The 18,894-nt window shown below is 35.4% G+C and overlaps 1 protein-coding gene across 1 annotated transcript in view; it reads right to left on the bottom strand.

The window, feature by feature from the left end:
- The window catches only part of DNAJC3 (DnaJ heat shock protein family (Hsp40) member C3), a 143,455-nt gene that overhangs the window by 87,519 nt on the left and 37,042 nt on the right, over positions 1 to 18,894 (bottom strand). Inside the window, exons 2-4 of the mRNA XM_007944011.1 lie at positions 14,961 to 15,071; positions 11,007 to 11,131; positions 8,404 to 8,478 (exon numbers count right to left, since the gene is read on the bottom strand). Of these exons, the coding sequence (XP_007942202.1) occupies positions 8,404 to 8,478; positions 11,007 to 11,131; positions 14,961 to 15,071 (311 nt within the window). The remainder of the gene's footprint in view (positions 1 to 8,403; positions 8,479 to 11,006; positions 11,132 to 14,960; positions 15,072 to 18,894) is intronic.

Consider the following 18,894-nt stretch of genomic DNA (forward strand, 5'->3'; position numbering starts at 1 on the left):
GCATTGACCCATGTCACTTTAGTTTTGTGTATTTCACTGTACATAAATTATATTTCAATAAAATGCATTAAAAAAAAAAACATAACAAAAATGACAGCAACAAATTCATATTTGCCGATAATTACATATCTGGCAAGGGACTTATCTCTAAGATTTATAGCAGAAGAGTGGATGACCAAACCATGGTATATACACATAATGGAATTCTATGCAGCACTAAAGAATAATGTAGAGTCTGCAAAACACCGCATAATATGGATGAACTTGGAGGGCATTATGCTGAGTGAAATAATGCAATCACAGAAGGACAAATATAGTATTAGTTCTTTGTTGTGGAGGGTCAAGGAAAGGTTTTTATATGAAGGAAAACTTTCTTTGTTGGTTGCCAGGGGTGGAAGGGGAGGGAGGGGAAGGAACACTGCAAAAAAAAAAAAAAAAATGCATTGACCCATGTCACTTTAGTTCTGTGTATTTCACCATACATAAATTTATTTCAATAAAATGCATTTAAAAAAATTGGAAATAATCTAAGAAATCATCCTACCTAATCAATTCTCATTTTATTTATAAATGGGGGCAAAAAAAGGTGTCTCACAGATGGTGATGAACCTGCTCAGCAGCATCACACTGCTCATCAAGAGAATAAATAAGTTGAGAGGTGGGTCTCAGGACTCCTAGCTATGTGTTGGTCTATACTTTATCTTGCTCCCTACACAGCTCATGTATCACTCCTAACAAATTGCTCTATACTGTTAATTTTCACGTTTAGTTCTTATTTCCTTCAACTAAATTGTAAACTACTGAAGAGCAAAATAGGTATGTCTTAATGGTTAGTTTCCATACATACTAGAGGTGCTTCCTACTTTTCTATTTCATTTATTATTACCTATGAAATAGATTTTATTTCTAATTTACAGATAAAGAAACTGAAGGGACTATATAACTTGTCAGAAGTCATATAATGATGTTAAGTTCAAACTAAGGTCTCTATCTCCAAAGCCAACGAGTGATGATGGCAATCAGTCATAACAGCAGAAAACACTTATTAAGAGCATTCTACACTCCAAGCACTATTCTAATCATAGAATAAACTTAAAAACTCTAAAGAACAGATCAGATTATCTCCATTTTACACAGGAGGAACTGTGGCTCAAAGTCATTTCCAAACCCTATGTTAACCACACTTAAGCATTCACTCTTTTCTGTATACCCATTGTCAGATACGTAACTGTCTACTGGACAAATCTTATGGGACATCTAAAAGCATCTCAATAACATGGCCAAAACAGAATTCCATTTCCTACCCCCAAACTATCCCCACTGCGATCAGGTGGGATATAATGTGATATTTAAGCCAAATTGCAGAAGTCACCCTAGATTTGTCATTCCCTTATGTAATAAAGATGGTGACTCCTTTTTTTGATGCTTGACAGCTGGTAGCTTTTAAGCCTCACACTCCCTCTTTCCCTTCTGCCCCACATCTGAGCAAGCCAGTAAGAAAGCCCATATGCTCCTTCCTTTAACATGGGCAGAAGGTTCAAACCACAAAAGCTCCAGTCCACAAATAGGAGCCTTCACACCAGTCTCCTTTCTCTGCTCTCTAAAGTCATTTCTGGACCAGCCTGGGAAGATTGCTGCCCTGGACTCCCCAGAAAGTCTCATAATGTAAGTAATAACCTTTTCATACCACCCTGGTAAGTGTGGCATTATCAGTCTCAACATACAAACCAAATTTGGGGTGGGGCTCCAGTCTATGTGGAATGGCCACAATACTTTAAACCTACAGCCAACATCCTGTTAGCTGTAATTTCAGAATACATTCTCATTCTGCCTACTTTTCTCTATTTCCACTTCTACTATCCTAAGATTGTCCCCCACCATAGGAAGAGGCAACTGCCTCTAAATGATCTTCCTGCCTCTAGAGATGCCCCAACAATCTAATCTCCTTCTAGTAGAGGATTATCTTCCTAAACTAGAGATAACATGATCCTAAACAAAGAAAACCCCAAAGACTACACAAAGAAAGCTACTAGAGCTAATGAAAAAAAATTTTGCAGGATACAAAAAAGGTTGGAGGCTCAAGTTCACCCAGAGGCACCTCAGATGAAAGGCCTGCTGATCTACTTTTGAAAATTCAGCCACTGAAGCCCTATGGAATACTAGTTTTACTATAACATACACAGAGTTATGACAGGCAGAGTCAACTCAAGAGCAAATAGTTTTATTCTATACCATGTGCATTTATACATCTGCAGAAATTAAAGTATAAGAATTCTTTAACTAGTAAGGATAAAAAAATAGTTGTAACATAAAATTAATAGTATCAATTTCTTCTGCATTTTTTTCAGAGGCATTATATCCATATATAAGCAAATACACAGGTCTTATCGCTTATTAATTTTATATAAGATAAATGGTAAGTTTTCCCCAGTATTACTATTTCATGATCCTGTCTTATCCTCTCACCCATAACTCCTAGAATGCACTATATTTTTTGTAAAGACAAAGGATATTCATGTGAGATTTCCTAAACATAATCTGAATTTCAATAACACAATAATGAATTTGGGCAAACTAAATTTACTTCAAATAAAACTTAACATAAAATCCTTTTGAAATACATGAATTCTGTACTTTTAGTTTTCTATAAACTAAGTCAATCTAAATATAACTATTCTATACACAGAACAAAATTATCGTTTGCAGAAATTTTTTAAATGGCTTCTACAGTATTTAAATTTAATTTGATCTTTCATTTGCATGCCTATTAAGATTACCTGATGAAAGCCAATTCAATGGGAAAACTGAAATTAAAAATACACACTGGGGGGGGGGCGGTGAGGAAAAAAAAGCAGTATCATTTACAATCATTCCAAAGAAATGATTGTAAAATATGTATAGGATATGTGTGTTGAAAATTACAAAATAACTGATTAAAAAAATTAAAGAAAATCCAAATAAATAGAGAGATACATACTGTGTTTATGGATTGGAAGAATCAACATAATAAAGATGTAAATTCTCACCCAAATTGATCTATAGGTTTACTGCAATTCCCCATCAAGGGACCAGCAAAATTTACTGTACACATAGACAAGCTTATTTTAAAATTTATATGAAAAGGCAGGCCCTAGAACAGCCACAACAATTGTTTAAAAAAAAAATAATAAAGTGGGGAGAATCACTCTATCCAATGTTAAGGCTTCCTATATAGCTGCATAGCTGCAGGAAATCAAGAGAGTATAGTAATCACAGAAGGACAGATACATAGCTCAATGAAACAAAATAAAGAACCCAGAAATATAACCACAAGTACAGCCAAGTGGTTTTTTTACAAAGGTGCAAAAGCAATTATGGTGCTAGAACAATGGGACACCCAAAGGCAAAAAAAAAAAAAAAAAGGACCTCAACCAAAAGCTCACACATTATATAAAAAATATGACTCAAAATGGGCTTAAACGTAAAACTATAAAACACACAGAAGACCCTAAAAGAGAAAAGAAAATCAAGATAAACTGTATTTCATCTAAATTAAAAGCTTTTGCTCTGCAAAAGACTCTGTGAAGAGGATTAAAACACAAGCTACAGGCTGGGAGAAAATATTTGCAAACCACCTATCTGACCAAGGATCAATATCCAAAATTTATTTTTAAAACTCAGTAATATAAACAATCCAGTTAGAACATGGGCAAAAGACATGAAGGGACATTACACCACAGATGGCAAATAACCACATGAAAAGTTGTTCAATATCATTATCCATTAATTCTATCAAAATGGTTAAAATAAAATAAAAATTAATAAAAGACAATATCAAGGATGCAGAGAAACGTAAAATGGTACAGGCAATCTCAAAAGCAATTTGGAGGTTTCTTAAAAAACTAAACATACAATTATCATACAATCCAGCAACTACCTTCCTGAACATTTGTCCCACAGAAATGAAATTTATGTTCACCCAAAAACCTGTACAAGAATGTTTAGAGGAGCATTAATCATTATTATGCTTATTACATTATTACAGCCAAAAGGTGAAACCAACCTAAAAGTCCATCAACTGATAAATGGATAAATAAAATGTGGTACATAATACCATGGAACAGTTAACAATTAAAAGGAACAAACAAGTGATACACATACAACCTGGTGGAATCTCCAGCAAACTACCCTTTTAAAAGCAAATCTCAATAGGTTACATACATAACGTATGTGCCCATGAATATAACATTTCTGAATGTCAAAATTTTAGAAATAAATATCAAATTAGTGATTGCCAGAAGTTTTGATTCAGGCAAGAGCAGGGTGGGAGGGAAATGGTTGTAGCTAAAACAGGGCAACAGGTGGGATCCTTATGTGATAGAAGTGTTCAGTAACTTCTAAACACCTGGGGTAAAGTGTATGTTGTTGTTATATGCCATCAAGTCGGACCCGACTCATAGTGAGCCCTCCTTGGGTTTCCGAGGCGGTATCACTACGGAAGTAGATTGCCCAACCTTCCTTCTGAGGAGCGGCTGGTGGGTTTGAACTGTCAGCCTTCTGGTTAGCAGCCAAGTGCCTTAGGCAGTATACTACCAGAGCTCCTAAGCTCCCAATACACACACATAAAAATTAATGTAATTAAGACTGAAGAGACGTGAACAGACAGCTGGACTGTATCAATGTCAATATCCTTGTAGTATTATGCATAGTTTTGTAAGATGCTATCATGAGGAGAAACTGAGTGAAGGTACAAAGAATCTGTGTGTATTATTTCTCACATTGCATGTCAATGTACAAGGCTGCAATAAAATTTCAACTTAAAAAAAAAAACAGATGAACATTCTCATGGAAGAATCCTATAACAAAAGCAAGCTCAGTTTTAAGAGCAAATTATAAGAAATATGGCTGTCAAAGGACAATCAAAAGTGGAAAGACTAAGTTGCCATTCTTGTGTCTGAGATGTTTTAATACCGACCACATAAAATGATATTCACAGTCATGACACCAAACGTATGAGCAATAAAAGACAAAATAAATAAATTGGACTTCGTCAGAATTTTCAGCTTCAGTGATCAAAGAATTTCATCAAATAAGTGAGAAGATAAACTACAGAATGGGAGAAGATATTTATGAATCATACATCTGATAAGTGTTTAATATGCAGAATATATAAAGAACTGGTTTAATTCAACCACAAAAGACAAAAGATAAGCAATCCAATTTAAAAATGTGAAAGACATGAATAGACACTTCTTCCAAGAAGATATACAGAACGGCCAATGAGCACATGAAAAGATGTGCTCATTAGTCATCAAGGAAATTAAAATTAAAACCACAATGATACCATTTCACACCCACTAGGATGGCTAGTATCAGGAAAACAGGTGTTGGCAAGTATATGGAGAAATTCAAACCCTCATCCATTGTTGGAGGGACTACAGAATGCTGCAACTTCTGTTTGGTAGTTCCCCAAAGTTAAACACAGAATTATCATATAACCACCAATTCCATTCTTAGGTATACACCAAAAAAAAAATTCAAAGTAGGGACCAAAACAGACACTTACACATCAATGTTCGTAGCAGCATTATTCATAATAGACACAAAGTAGACAACAACCCAAGTATCTATCGACAGATGAATAGATAAATAAAATGTAGTCTATAGACACCATGGTCTATATTCAGCCATGAAGAGAAATGGAATTCTGATACATGTGGATGTGGATAAACTCTGAAAACATTATGCTAAGTGGAATAATTTATTCACAAAAGGACAAATATTGTATGATCCCACTTATCTGTGTATAATATGAAATATCTACAGTAGGCAAACACATAGAGACCAAAGTTTATTAGTGATAACCAAGGGTGAGTAAGAAATAGAAGGGGAAATTATTACCTAAGAAGCAATGAGTATCAAAGTGATGAAAAAATTTAGAAACAGGGTAATGATTGTACAACATGGTGAGCATAATTAATGTCACTGAATTATACATATAAAAATGGTTGAAATAACAAACATGTATACACACACACACACACACACACACATACCACATAAAATTTAAAAAATTTAAAAAAAAAGAGAGAGAGAGAAAGTATCAGCAGCCTACAAAGTCAGACACAACCAGGCAGAGATACTAAGGCCTCCATAGCTCACTTGACTGTACTAAAGCCATCCACCACTCCAGAAGCTGTCATTTTCTGAAGGCCAAGGCTACTGGACAATAATCCAGATTCATTTAGTTGCTATGGCCCATCAAAGTCAAAATTCTATGTGGCCCATATTTATTATAAAATAAAAACCTCCCTCTCTTCCATTTAGGCCACATTAGTAAAACAATAAATTGCAAACATATGAATAGATAAACAAAATATTGTATGTATATACAATGGAGTATTATTCAGCCATAAACAGAAACGAAGTTCTGATACATACTGTGATATGCATGAACACTGAACACATTATGCCAAGTGAAATAAGTCAGATACAAAAAGGCAAATGCTGTATGATCAACTTACATAAAATATCTAGAATTGGCAAATGCATCCAGACTAAAGTTTATTAGTGGTTACCAGGGACAAGGGGAAGAGATAAATAGGATGTTTTTGGTTAAGGAGTACGTAAGAGTTTCTTTTGGGAGTGATGAAAACCTTGTGAAATACTGATGATGGCTGCACAACAGAATGAATATACTTAATGCTACTGAATTGTACACTTAAAACAGTAAAAAAGGCAAAATTCTGTTCTATGTTATTTTCAGTACATTTAAGTTCTATAAAACTATTAAATTTTTTGCTTTGGCAAAAATGACAAAATTATTAAATCTGAGGAGTGGGCACACATGTCTGTTATCTTGTTTTCAACACTTTTTGAAATATCTTAAATAAGTAATAATTTTAAATTAATAATAAGAAAAAAGACATTCTCCCACAACATACACAAAGTTCCCAGAACTCTTTTCCAATGCCCAACAAGGATCGGTTTATGCTAAAATAATATTCTAAATTATTGTGTGATTTCTAAAAGGCTACTCTAAAGTTGTGACTAGAAAAAAAAATCTAAGTAATAGGTTTAAGTATTTATTAATGAGCAGAAAAAAGATTGTCTTTTATAGTTCATTCATCCACTCAACAAATGTTTACACAACACTTCCGATACACAAAGCACTGGGCTAGGGAAAGGTTACTCCAGTACTGTGGTCTCACCGTCATCTATTCTTCTTCACCCTGCTCTCAAACAGCTTCCCAAGCAGTAAGGAAGATTAGCCAAATTTTATTAAGACCATGAGACAGTCTCTGATTTATTACAATAAAATATCATGTTTATCTTAGGTTCATCTGCAGATGACTGAGCATTATGACAAACCAAAAAAACCACTGCTATCGAGTCAATTCCAACGCATAGCCATCCACATTGGGTTTCCAAGGCTGTAAATCTTTATGGAAGTAGATTGTCTCATCTTCCACCCACAGAGCAGCTACTGGGTTTGAACTGCTGACTTGCTGATTAACAGCCAAATGTCTGTTATGTCACCAGAGCTCCTTAAGCAGTGTGACAAGGGTTATAAAAATGTCAGCAGTTTTAGTTTTACTTTCCTAATAACTAAGAGAGCTCTGGTAGCGCAGTGCCTAAAAGGAACTTGATTGCTAACCAGAAGGCTGGCCACTCAAACCCACCAGCCACTACTTGGAAGGAAGATGGGGCAATCTACTTCCGTAGTGATACTGCCTAGGAAACCCATGGAGGGGTCACTATCAGTCGGGTCCGACTCAACGGCACATACAACAACAACAACAACGACGACAATAACTAAGCATTGTGATAAACTATTAAATAATAATAATAATGAACGATGTGTTATATCCTTTCTAGACCATTCCAGAAATAAATCCATGTAGATTAAAAAAGTCAAATGAGGACATAGAAAGATTGGCTAGCTACCTCTCCTGGAATGGTTTTTCAGTACATACTCCCTTCAATTACTCCCAATCTGTAACATTCCCCCCAAAAAAGCCAAGGCACTTTACATTTTGCAAAGCAGCTATAATGGATAACTGCAAAATTCCCTTTTAGTAATCTGCTTCATTATTCCTTTCAAATCAAAGGATTCTCAAGTCATTTAGGGGGACTTTGAGAATAGCTCAACCAACACATCTAGACTCTTATAGAGATAAAGCAGGAAGATGGGAGCTGTATAATTGAGGGTTATATACCTTATTCAGTACACTTTATCTTTCACCTATTAATGTGATTCTTAGTATTAATTCAGGAACTGTGATTCGTATACAAATGAATCAAACTAGTATTTTTCCTTTTAATTATAAAATTACTGTATTACATGTCTTAATAAAAAATATAGGTTCAATATATTCATGCAAAATGGCATCTTCCTAGAGTCAAGTTACAAATTCAACTTACCACTTTTTCAAAATCATCTTCTGCTTCATCAAGTTTTCCTTGTTTGAGTAGTAAGTGACCTCTCTGTAATCTTGCCTAGAAGAGAAAAGGGGAGGGTAATCTTGAGTACTAGCATTTCTATATTTTCATTACACACAAAGAATAAATCTAAATAACTTAATAGTATTATTAATAAAATATTTACTTTCCCAAGACCATTTCTTTGACTTGGCACTCTAAGAAAAATTCCTCAAACAACGAATGTGTTTAATGTTTGTTAAAGCATACTTTCTCTAAAATACTTTTTGTTGTATCCAAGAAAAATGAAAACAGATTGCCCATGTAAAAGCTGTGCATAAATGTTCACAATAGCCAATTTGACATAACTTAAATGTCCATCAGCTGAAGACTCAATAAACAAAATGGTATTTCTATACAATGAAATATTATTCAGCCCTAAAAAGAAAGTACTGATATATGCTATAACATGGATGAACCTCAAAAACATTATGATAAGTGAAAAAAGTGAGACCCAAAAGGCTGTATGATTCCACTTATATGACATGTCAAAAAAAGAAAAAAAATTCCTGTCAAGTTGAGCCCAACTCATGACAACCTCATGTGTATGTCTGTATGTATGTGCAGGCTTTTCAATCACTGCATTTGCAGAAATAGAAGAACTCAAACTGCCAACCTTTTAATTAGCATACAAGCATGTCAACTGTTTGTGCCACCCAGGGGTGCCATGAAATGTCCAGAATAAGCAAATCGAGAGGCAGAAAGCAGATTTGTGGTTAAAAAAACTGTGGGGGAGGACTGCCCATGGGTACAAAGCTTTCAGGGGTGATGAAAATGTTCTGGAATTAGAAAGTGGTAATGATGACACAACCTGTAGATACACTTGCCACCACTGAATTATATGCTTTAAAAGATAAATTTTATGGTATATGAATTATATCTCAAAAAAATACTTTTTACCATCACAAAAACTTTTTGCCACAACAATAAAAGTTAGGTAATTTGGGACTTTATAATCAAAGTTCCATAAGTGTTTTTGTTTGTGCTTTATTTCATTATCTCTCAATGCAAATATTTATTGTACTATAATCAGAATAACAATGCCTCTGATAGCATGGTGCCAAAGGCATTTGACTGCCAACCAGAAGGTTTTAACATATCTCTTTCTCCTCCTCCATCTCTATTTCTTTTTCTAATAAACATAGTATCTCATCTCTTTGAAGACTAACAACTCTCTTATGGCCAACCATAAAACAGAAACCGTATCATTATTCCACTAAAACTTATGTATTACTTTCACAATACACAAAATTTCCCTGGTCCTCCTTTATATGCATCAATACATATAAAAAGATGAAAGACACCTCAACTAGCTAATAGCTACTATAACACTAGGAAAATGTGATGCTTTAACCTTTGTGAGAGGTTATGCTTAGTATTGTAAAGTAACTGATTCAAAGAAAATTTAACACTGGGGAAATTCAGTCATAAAATAATAGTAATATTTCAAACAAAGCATTCACTCTTATCTAATTAGTTACCTTAAATCCTTTTTGGAATATAACCAAAAAACCAAATTCACTGCCATTCAGTCAATTCTGACTTATTGCAATCCCCACTGGGTTTCCAAGGCAGAAAATCTTTACTGAAGTAGATTGCCCCATCTTCCTTCCACAGAGTGACTGATGGGTTTGAACCGCCAATCTTCTGGTTAGCAATGCCTTAGACACTATGCCACCAGAGCTCCTTTTTTGGAATATGGCAGTATATAAATAATAGATGAGTTACCAAATCAATTTTGAAACTATCTAATTGGTTAATGGGTTTTGTCAATTTGTCCTCCGCAAGCTCTTCCTCTGTTCCATCCCTATAAACTCCCTCTGCAAACCTCTATCATAGCACTTACAGTGATCTGTCAACTATCAGGCCTCCCCGTCAGCTCTAAGATTCTCCACCTCTACAGCCTATATGTTGGTTTCAGGAGAGAACCATGCCTAATCTAACGTTTTCAGGACAAACCACTGCTTAATTAAGCTATCCCCTCTTCTGTATTCTTACTGCTATAGTCTTAATTGAAATGGTCATCAGTCACCTAACAGACTCTTAAGTCAACGGCTACTTAATTAGCTCATTTCTCACATCTTGCCCTGCAGTCCATCTTCCACACAGATATGTCTTTTTAAACCACAAAGTTAACATCACTGCCAGGCTTCTAAATATTACCTACTGTACCCACTCTTCCTCTTAAGCACAGACCTTTGATTCAAGGGACTCCAAAGTCCAGTATATTATAGTAGCCTTCTACATCCTCTACTTAAGCCTTAAGAAATGAGTTACCTCCTCCAAGTTTCCTTACTGATCCCTGGGTGGCACAAATGGTTAAGTACTCAACTACTAGCCAAATGGCTGGCAGTTCAAACCCACCCAGAGGCACCTTGGAAGGCAAGCCTGGCCACCTGCTTCCAAAAGGTCACAGCCTTGAAAACCCTAAGGAGCATTTCCCTTCGGCACACATGGGGTCACCATGAGTCAGAATCAACTTGATGGCAACTAACAATAACATATTCCCTTAAGTTCACCTTTAAATGAAGTTGAGATACACTTACTGCAGTGAAATCCATCTTCAATTCAATCACTTTAGTTAAATCAGGAAGTGCTGCTTTTGATTTACCCATAGCTAAAAAGACAGTAGCTCTCCGATAGTATGCAATATAGTTATCAGGGTCACCATCTGAAAATTTAAAAAATAAATATTAACTCTTAATAATTTATTTAAAAAATAAAGAGTTCAAAATTCTATTAAGATATTAAGCTTCAGCCAAAAAAAAGGGGTCATTTTGTTATACATATAACTTTAACAAAAATCTTTAAAAAAAAATAAAAGGGGGGTAAAATTGCCTATCAAGGTCTTATCTAGGCAAACAAATTCAGAATAGGAGTTGACAAACTATGGGCCTTGGGCCAAACTCCCAGACTTCAAGCTAAGAATGGTTAAAGAATACATAGAAAAATACACAATAGACTGTATTGTATGGCTATAACATCTAAAATATATACTATCTGGTCCTTTACAGAAAATCTTGGCAGTCTCTGATCTAGAGTGTTAACTACATGCAACTCATAACTTTTATACTATGCAAGCCAATCTGCTGTAGTTGACTCTCCTGAAATACTGATTGAGAAGATAAACTATGTACTTATTCACAGAATTTCAAAAGTGAAAGACTTCCAATTAAATTGATACACTGAATGTGTCCATCTCTGCTCCCTCATAACGCCAATTGAAACAGCAGTGAAGAAATAAAAGTATAAACTGCAAAGACAGAAAAAGAAGATAGAAATGAGAACAATACTAGAGAAACTGGAGATGTGAATATGTAAGTCTAACTTTAGAAGAAGCCATATATATGTACTTTACAGTAAACACAGCCTTATCCTAAAAAGACCAAACTTAATGTTTATTCAAACAAGTAAGACTAACACTAGGCACCAACAAAATACCAATGATCGAAAATTCATGTATGAAATAAAATTGGAAAATAAATTGAGCACTCAATCTCACTAATGTTCGAAAACAGGCAATTAATATTAGTTATTTTTGTCTACTGAAATTAGACAAATATTTTTTAGTAATTCTATTTGCAATGGTCCCAAAATGGAGCAAATGATTTACACTCAACTGCTAACCTAAAGGTTGGAGGATAACACAGAAGAAAAGCCCTGGTGATCTACTTTCATTAAGATTGTCAAGATTGTTGTTATTAGGTGTCTTCAAGTCAATTCCAACTCATAGTGTCCCCAACTGACTGAGTGAAATGGCCCCATAGTATTTCCTAGACTATAGTCTTTACGGGATGGAGCTCTGGTGGTGTATTGGGTAAGACATTTGGCTGCTAACCAGAAGGCTGGCAGTTCAAATTCACCAGCCACTCCTCAGAAGGAAGGGTGAGCGATCTACTTCCATAGTGATACCGCCTCGGAAACCCAAGGAGGGGTGGCTGTGAGGAGAAGTTAAATAAATTACATAACTAAAACTTACAAGTCGAGAAGTATAAACATTTTAATGAATACTTTTTAATGTTGTTGTTGTTGTTGTTATGTCCCATCAAGTTGGACCCGACTCATAGCAACCCCTCAATATCAAAAGTGGTATTGCCAAGGCAGTATCACTTCGGAAGTAGATTGCCCAACCTTCCTTCCGAGGAGTGGCTGGTGGGTTTGAAACACTTTTTAATGTAGTCATAGCTTAATACAATGTATAAAAACATAGATGATATTCCACCACAAAGGATCAGCATTAATGTCAGCATGGTTGTACCACTTACAGCAATAAGTGAATGACTGATTAATTTGAAAATCAGGGGCCTAGACTACCTCACTATTAGTGAGTCACTCACTATTAGTAACAGGCTCTCACTAACTCACTGGGTTACAAGGAGCAGTTAACGTGGTCACGCTAAAGATTCAACCTCCCCAAAATGAGACGATTGAAATAGAGGGTATGTGTTCTTTCTAATAAATTTACACCTTATAAGAGATTCAACAGGCTATGACACCATACTACCCCATTAGTATCAAATATATATCCCCAGTGTATACAATTTAAACTTTATTTTCCATAGTTTTTATGAACAATGTTTTATATAAATCAAAATGATAAATGTTCTCAAACAACACAGGTCTTCCTCAGCAATTATGATGTATACCCCACTGGAGAATCAATGCTACTTGCCAAAATGTGATGAAGGAAATGTCATTGCTATTCAAATTCTGAATGCACTAGCAGTGTTTCACATTTTTCCTTTATTGAATTTCACAAATAAATGTTTCGGTTTTACTGATTTATAAGTTTTTCTTTGAAGACAGTAATATTTTACTGGATATTTTGAAGAATGGCCATCTTATTCTTATATTGCAGTGGTGATGCAGAAGAAAAACAGGTGGTTGACTTAACCTATTTTAACAATATGTTGTAGCCCTTAATGTTTCTGCTAAACGTGAGAGTAAGAAAAACAAATCAAGTATAAAATAGTGGAAGGTACAAATTTCTATAAATATTCTTGTGAATAGTAGGGAAAAATCAGTATTTAGACATTTTCTAAGATAAAATAAAGTCTAAATTTTAAATTTTTAAAATTACCACGCTACAGTATTAAAGATAGTCTGAAACATGGAAAAGAGTATGGACTTAGTAATGAAGTGGTCCTAATTAAATGGCCATTAATGAAAAGTAACTACTGTAAATTGAGCCAACTAACTACTACTTGTCCAAAGAGAGTTAATCATTGAATCAGCAAAATAACTTTCTAACAGAAGCTCCACATAGTTAAGAAAGCTGTGTCAACATATCAAATCTGTTTTTAGAATAGTCTTAATTTTCAGAAACACAAAAATTAGATTTTTATAACCCATACATGTGTGATTATATTCTATTTTTAAACAAACCTTTCTATCTATTTTTCTCACCTAATCTTCACGAAAATTCCTTTGGGTGCACAGTGAAACTGCTGGGTATGTATTGGTAATCTCTTTAAATGACTTTCTTTTAACATAACTTGACCAATGTCATACCATTATCAAGTAACAAAGCCAAGAATAAAATCTAGGTTTCCTATTACTACAGAGAGCTAATAATCATATATTTTATCATAATAAAATAATATATAATAAAATATAAATATTTGTATAATATAATATAAAATATACAATAAAATATTTTTTATTATAATAAAAATCTGAGTTTACAAAAAAGCATAAGGAAAGAGATTACCAGATCAAACTCTAACTACCTTTTGTTTATATTATAAATTACAATAGGATGGTAATTCTTCTGGTGAGCACAACTGTATCTCTTTAAAAATACACGACCTCATTACCTTGCAGAGTGTTTACTTGTGATCCTTAACTATTTCAAACAAATAAAAAAGGACTCTGAAGAAAATGATTATCAAAAAGCCCTAGAATGAGTTTACGCATTGATTCACAGGGAAAGCTTTTAAGCCTTCACTTAGAATTCTTTATTCTGGTCACCTCATTTCTCACAGTCACAATAAATTAAAAGCGATCATGATAATTGAGAAAGATTATGCCACAGAGATACAAATGAGCAATAGGAAATAACATCGTAGGGGACAGTGGAAGTTAGACCAACACTGAAGAAGAACTAAACTGCAGGATTTCTCCAGGGCATCAAAGAAGCAATTATTGTATTGATGATCCCAAGCTATCAAGAAAATTAAACTGTATTCAATGAAATCTGTTACAAAAATAAAAAATTATATAACATATTGAGGAAAGTATTCAGTCAAAATTATCTTGAATTATTCCTGGTATTTAGTAATAAATCTTAGTTACCTAGAAAATTCTATCATATTAAATACATATGCATTAAAGTATTATATATTTATTTTATTAGACACTTTCACCCAGAATCCTAGAAATGTTTTATTTAAAATTTAGATATTAATTAAATAATGTTTATTTAAAATGTTACCCAAAAAAGAGCTATAAATTAGGATTCACTAAAACTATCCTGAATATTGTGGTGCCAAGATACAAACCTACTGCAGCATGAAACTGAGATAAAGCATCAGCTAGCTGTCCAGCTGCAAGTAACTTCTTGCCCAATTCAAGATGTTTCTCAACATCTGCATTTACTCCACATTCAGCACCTAAAAACAAACAAAAAAGTAGTTAACTTTGCACAAATCAAAACTTAATTCTAAAAATATAAAGTTATCTGGCTCTGTCATCTACTCAGATGAGAAAAGTCAAAGAAGCTGAAAAATAACCTAGAGAAAGTACACACAAAGAGCATTTCATTTTACAGAATGTAGTAAGCTCATAGTCACTGAGTCAGGATCAACTCAACAGCAGTGGGTAATCCGCTCAGAAATATATCCACACAGACCTAACTAATCAAAAGAATATAACTGATCTACAAAATGAAAGGGCAATTTCATAACATCGTAGTAGAGAAAATATTGAGCAACATTAGAATTACTTTGTTAAACTAGAATTTTATTTTCATGAATATTGTAAGGTTCACTACCATGACTGCAACAATTGTGCATATTTTGCCTGTTGAATATACACGTCTATCTGTAATATACTAACCATTTTCTTCTCTCTCATTCCCATTTCAATTTTATAGAGAAGTTATTCGAAGTTAACTTTACATGTCAGTCTTTACATAACTGAATACTGAGTGGGTCAGTGACGGAAAATGAACAGTAATTAACATAGCCACTGATGGGCTATATTATGAGTTGGAACTGTGCATCGTCTCACTTGGAGGGAGGGTAAGAACATTTCCCTAGTAAGGATTCCTATTCCCACTGAGCCAATTCTGACCCATAATGGCCCTATCAGACAGTGCAGAACTGCCCCATGGGGTTTCCAAGGCTCTAATCTTTACAAAAGGAGACTGCCACATCTTTCTTCTGTGGAACACTGCTGGGTTCAAATCTCTAACCTTTTGATTAGCAGCCAAGTGCTTAACCACTGTGCCATCAGGGCTCCTCATAAAAGAAATGTTGTTGTTAGGTGCTGTCGAGTTGTTCTGACTCATAGCCACCATATGCACAACAGAACGCAGGGATAGCTGTATCTTATTAGGCAGGAAACTGCAGACCACAGGTTCTCATCACTAGTTAGTGATGCAAGGTGACTACCCTGTTCATCTCTGTATCTCCCACAGGACCACTCCTCTTTCGGATGTAGAAAGTTGGCAAGGAGGCCAAACCTAGGCCAGCCCACTGCCGCACACTGCGTGCTGATTGAGTTCTCTGGGACTTTTCAGGCTAGGTCTGAGACACCGGAGAAAAAACCAACTGACTTTATCTGGCTTGCTCTGAGAACTGCGAGAGTGAAAGAAATGGCCACTAATATAAGTAAGACAGTCTGTTTTCTAGCATTAAATTCAAGGGCCTGCCACATGTTGAAGTATTTAAAAATGATATAATATGATGAATGGGATTGGCTTCAGAATAATAATCTGAGAAGACAGAATGATAAAACAATTGGTTATATGTTGATAATCTTTTTTTTCTTTTTTTGCAGTGTTTCCTCCCCTCCCCTTCTACCCCTCATAACCAACAAAGAAAGTTTCCTTCCATATATAAACCTTTCCTTGACTTTTTACAATAATGAATTAATACAGTATTTGTTCTTCTGTGATTGACTTAATTCACTCAGCATGTCTTCCAAGTTCATCCCCATTATGTGGCATTTTGCAGATTCTACATTATTCTCTAGTATTGCATAGCATTCCATTGTGTGTATGTACCATAGTTTGGTTATCCATTCTTCTGTTGATGGGCAACCAGGTTGTTTCCATCTTTTGGCTATTGTAAATAGTGCTATGATGAACGTGGGTGTACATATATCTGTTCTTGTCCTGGCTCTCACTTCTTTAGGATATATACCTAGAAATGGGATTGCTGGGTCAAATGGTATTTCTAAATCCAACTTTTTAAGCAATCGCCATACTGCTTTCTACAGTGGTTAGATCATTTTACAGTCCCACCAGCAGTGTATGAGAGTCCCAATCTCTCCACATCCTTGCCAGCGTTTGCGATTTTCTGTCTTGTTGAAGTTTGCTATTAGTGCTGGGGCCAGATGGCATCTCATTCCTGTTTTGAATTGCTTCTCTCTAGTGGCTAATGAGGAGCTCTGGTAGCATAGTGGCTAAGACACTTGACTGCTAACCAGAAGGCTGGCGGTTCAAACCCACCAGCCACTCCTCGGAAGGAAGGTTGGGCATTCCTACTTCCGTAGTGATACTGCCTCGGAAACCCAAGGAGGGGTCGCTATGAGTCGGGGCCGACTCGATGGCAAACAACAACAAAAACAACAACAACAGTGGCTAATGATCATGAACATTTCTTCACGTTTCTTGGCCGCCTGACTGTCCTCTTTGGTGAAATGTCTATTCATGTCTTCTGCCCATTTTTAATTGGATTGTTTACCTTTTTGTAGTTTTCTACCCAATTTTAGAGATAAGTCCTTTGTCAGATATGTTGTTGCCAAATATTTTTCCCCAATCTGTAGGTTTTCTTTTTATTCTGTTGGAGAAGTCTTCTGAAGCACATAAAAATTTAAGGTCCCATTCATCTAGTTTATCTTCTGCTGTTTGTGCATTTTAAGTTATGCTTGACAGTTTATTTATGCCATAAATTCAAACAAGCAAACACTGCCATCAAGCCAATCCTAACTCACAGTAACCCTCCTTGGGTTTCTGAGGCAGCACCTCTAAGGAAGTAGATTGCCCAATCTTCCTTCCGAAGAATAGCTAGTGGGTTTGAACCATCAGCCTTCTGGTTAGCAGTCAAATGCCTTAGGCACTACGTAAACAGAGCTCCAATAAATTTGAGCCCTTAAATATGCCCCTAGTTTTTCCTTCAGAACTTTATACTTTTAGATTTCACATTTAAGTCTTTGATCCATCTGGAATTAGTTTTTGTGTATGGTGTGAGGTACAGATCTTCTTTCATTTTTCTGCAAATGGATATCCGGTTTTGTCAGCACAATTTGTTAAACAGACCATCTCTTCCCCATGTAATGGATTCCAGATCTTTTTTTAAAAATCAGCTGACCATAGGTCAATGGATCTAGTTTTGGGTTCTCAATTCTGTTCCATTGATCTATGTGTCTGTCGTTATACGAATACCAGGCTGTTTTGACTACTGTGGCTGTATAGTAGGTTTTGAGATCCCAGAGTGTGATACCTCCTAACTTGTTCTTCTTCTTCAATAGTACTTTCCTTATTTGAGGTCTCTTTCCTTTCCACAGATAATTAGTGATTGTTTTTTTCAGATCCTTAAAGAATGATGATGGGGACTGGAATGGGACTGCATTGAATGTATAGATGGCTTTGGGTAGTATTGACATTTTCACAATGTTCAATCTTTCTATTCACAAGCATAGTATGTTCTTCCATTTATGTGGATCTCTGATGGTCTGGATTGTAGTTTTTTTTGTATATGTCTTTTGTGTCCCTAGTAAGATTTATTCCTAAGTATTTTATTTTTTTTTTGGTATCTGTTCTGATTACCTAATGCCACTCTGATAGGAATATACCACAAATGGTATGGCTTGAACAAACAGGAGATCATTCTCTTACAGTCTGGAGGCTTTAAGTCTGAGTTAAAAGTGCCAGGCTCTAGGGACTGAGTGAAAGCCCTTCAACCTTAGGCTTTAGCTCTGCCTCCTCTGCTTCTGGCCCGCCAAAGCTAGAGGTTTTTCTTCACTCAAACAGCTGCTGGCTGCTGAGGCTGACAAGACCAAGGTTGACAAGTAAAAAGGCACAGTCCCAATGTTACCAAACAACACAGCAGGCCATTAATTCAAGTCCACTGAAAGTCCCAAGGTCAGCAGAGCATAGCAGGCTGCTGAACAATGACACGGCTACACGCAGGGTTCAAGCATGCCATAAGCTAGAGACCATTCCCCATCTCCTTATATACAGGAAGCCGATCACATCCCTAAGGCAGC

This window comes from Orycteropus afer, unplaced genomic scaffold, assembly GCF_000298275.1.
Source record: "Orycteropus afer afer isolate SDZICR_OR568_19922 unplaced genomic scaffold, OryAfe1.0 scaffold00117, whole genome shotgun sequence".
Classification (NCBI taxonomy): Eukaryota; Metazoa; Chordata; class Mammalia; order Tubulidentata; family Orycteropodidae; genus Orycteropus; species Orycteropus afer.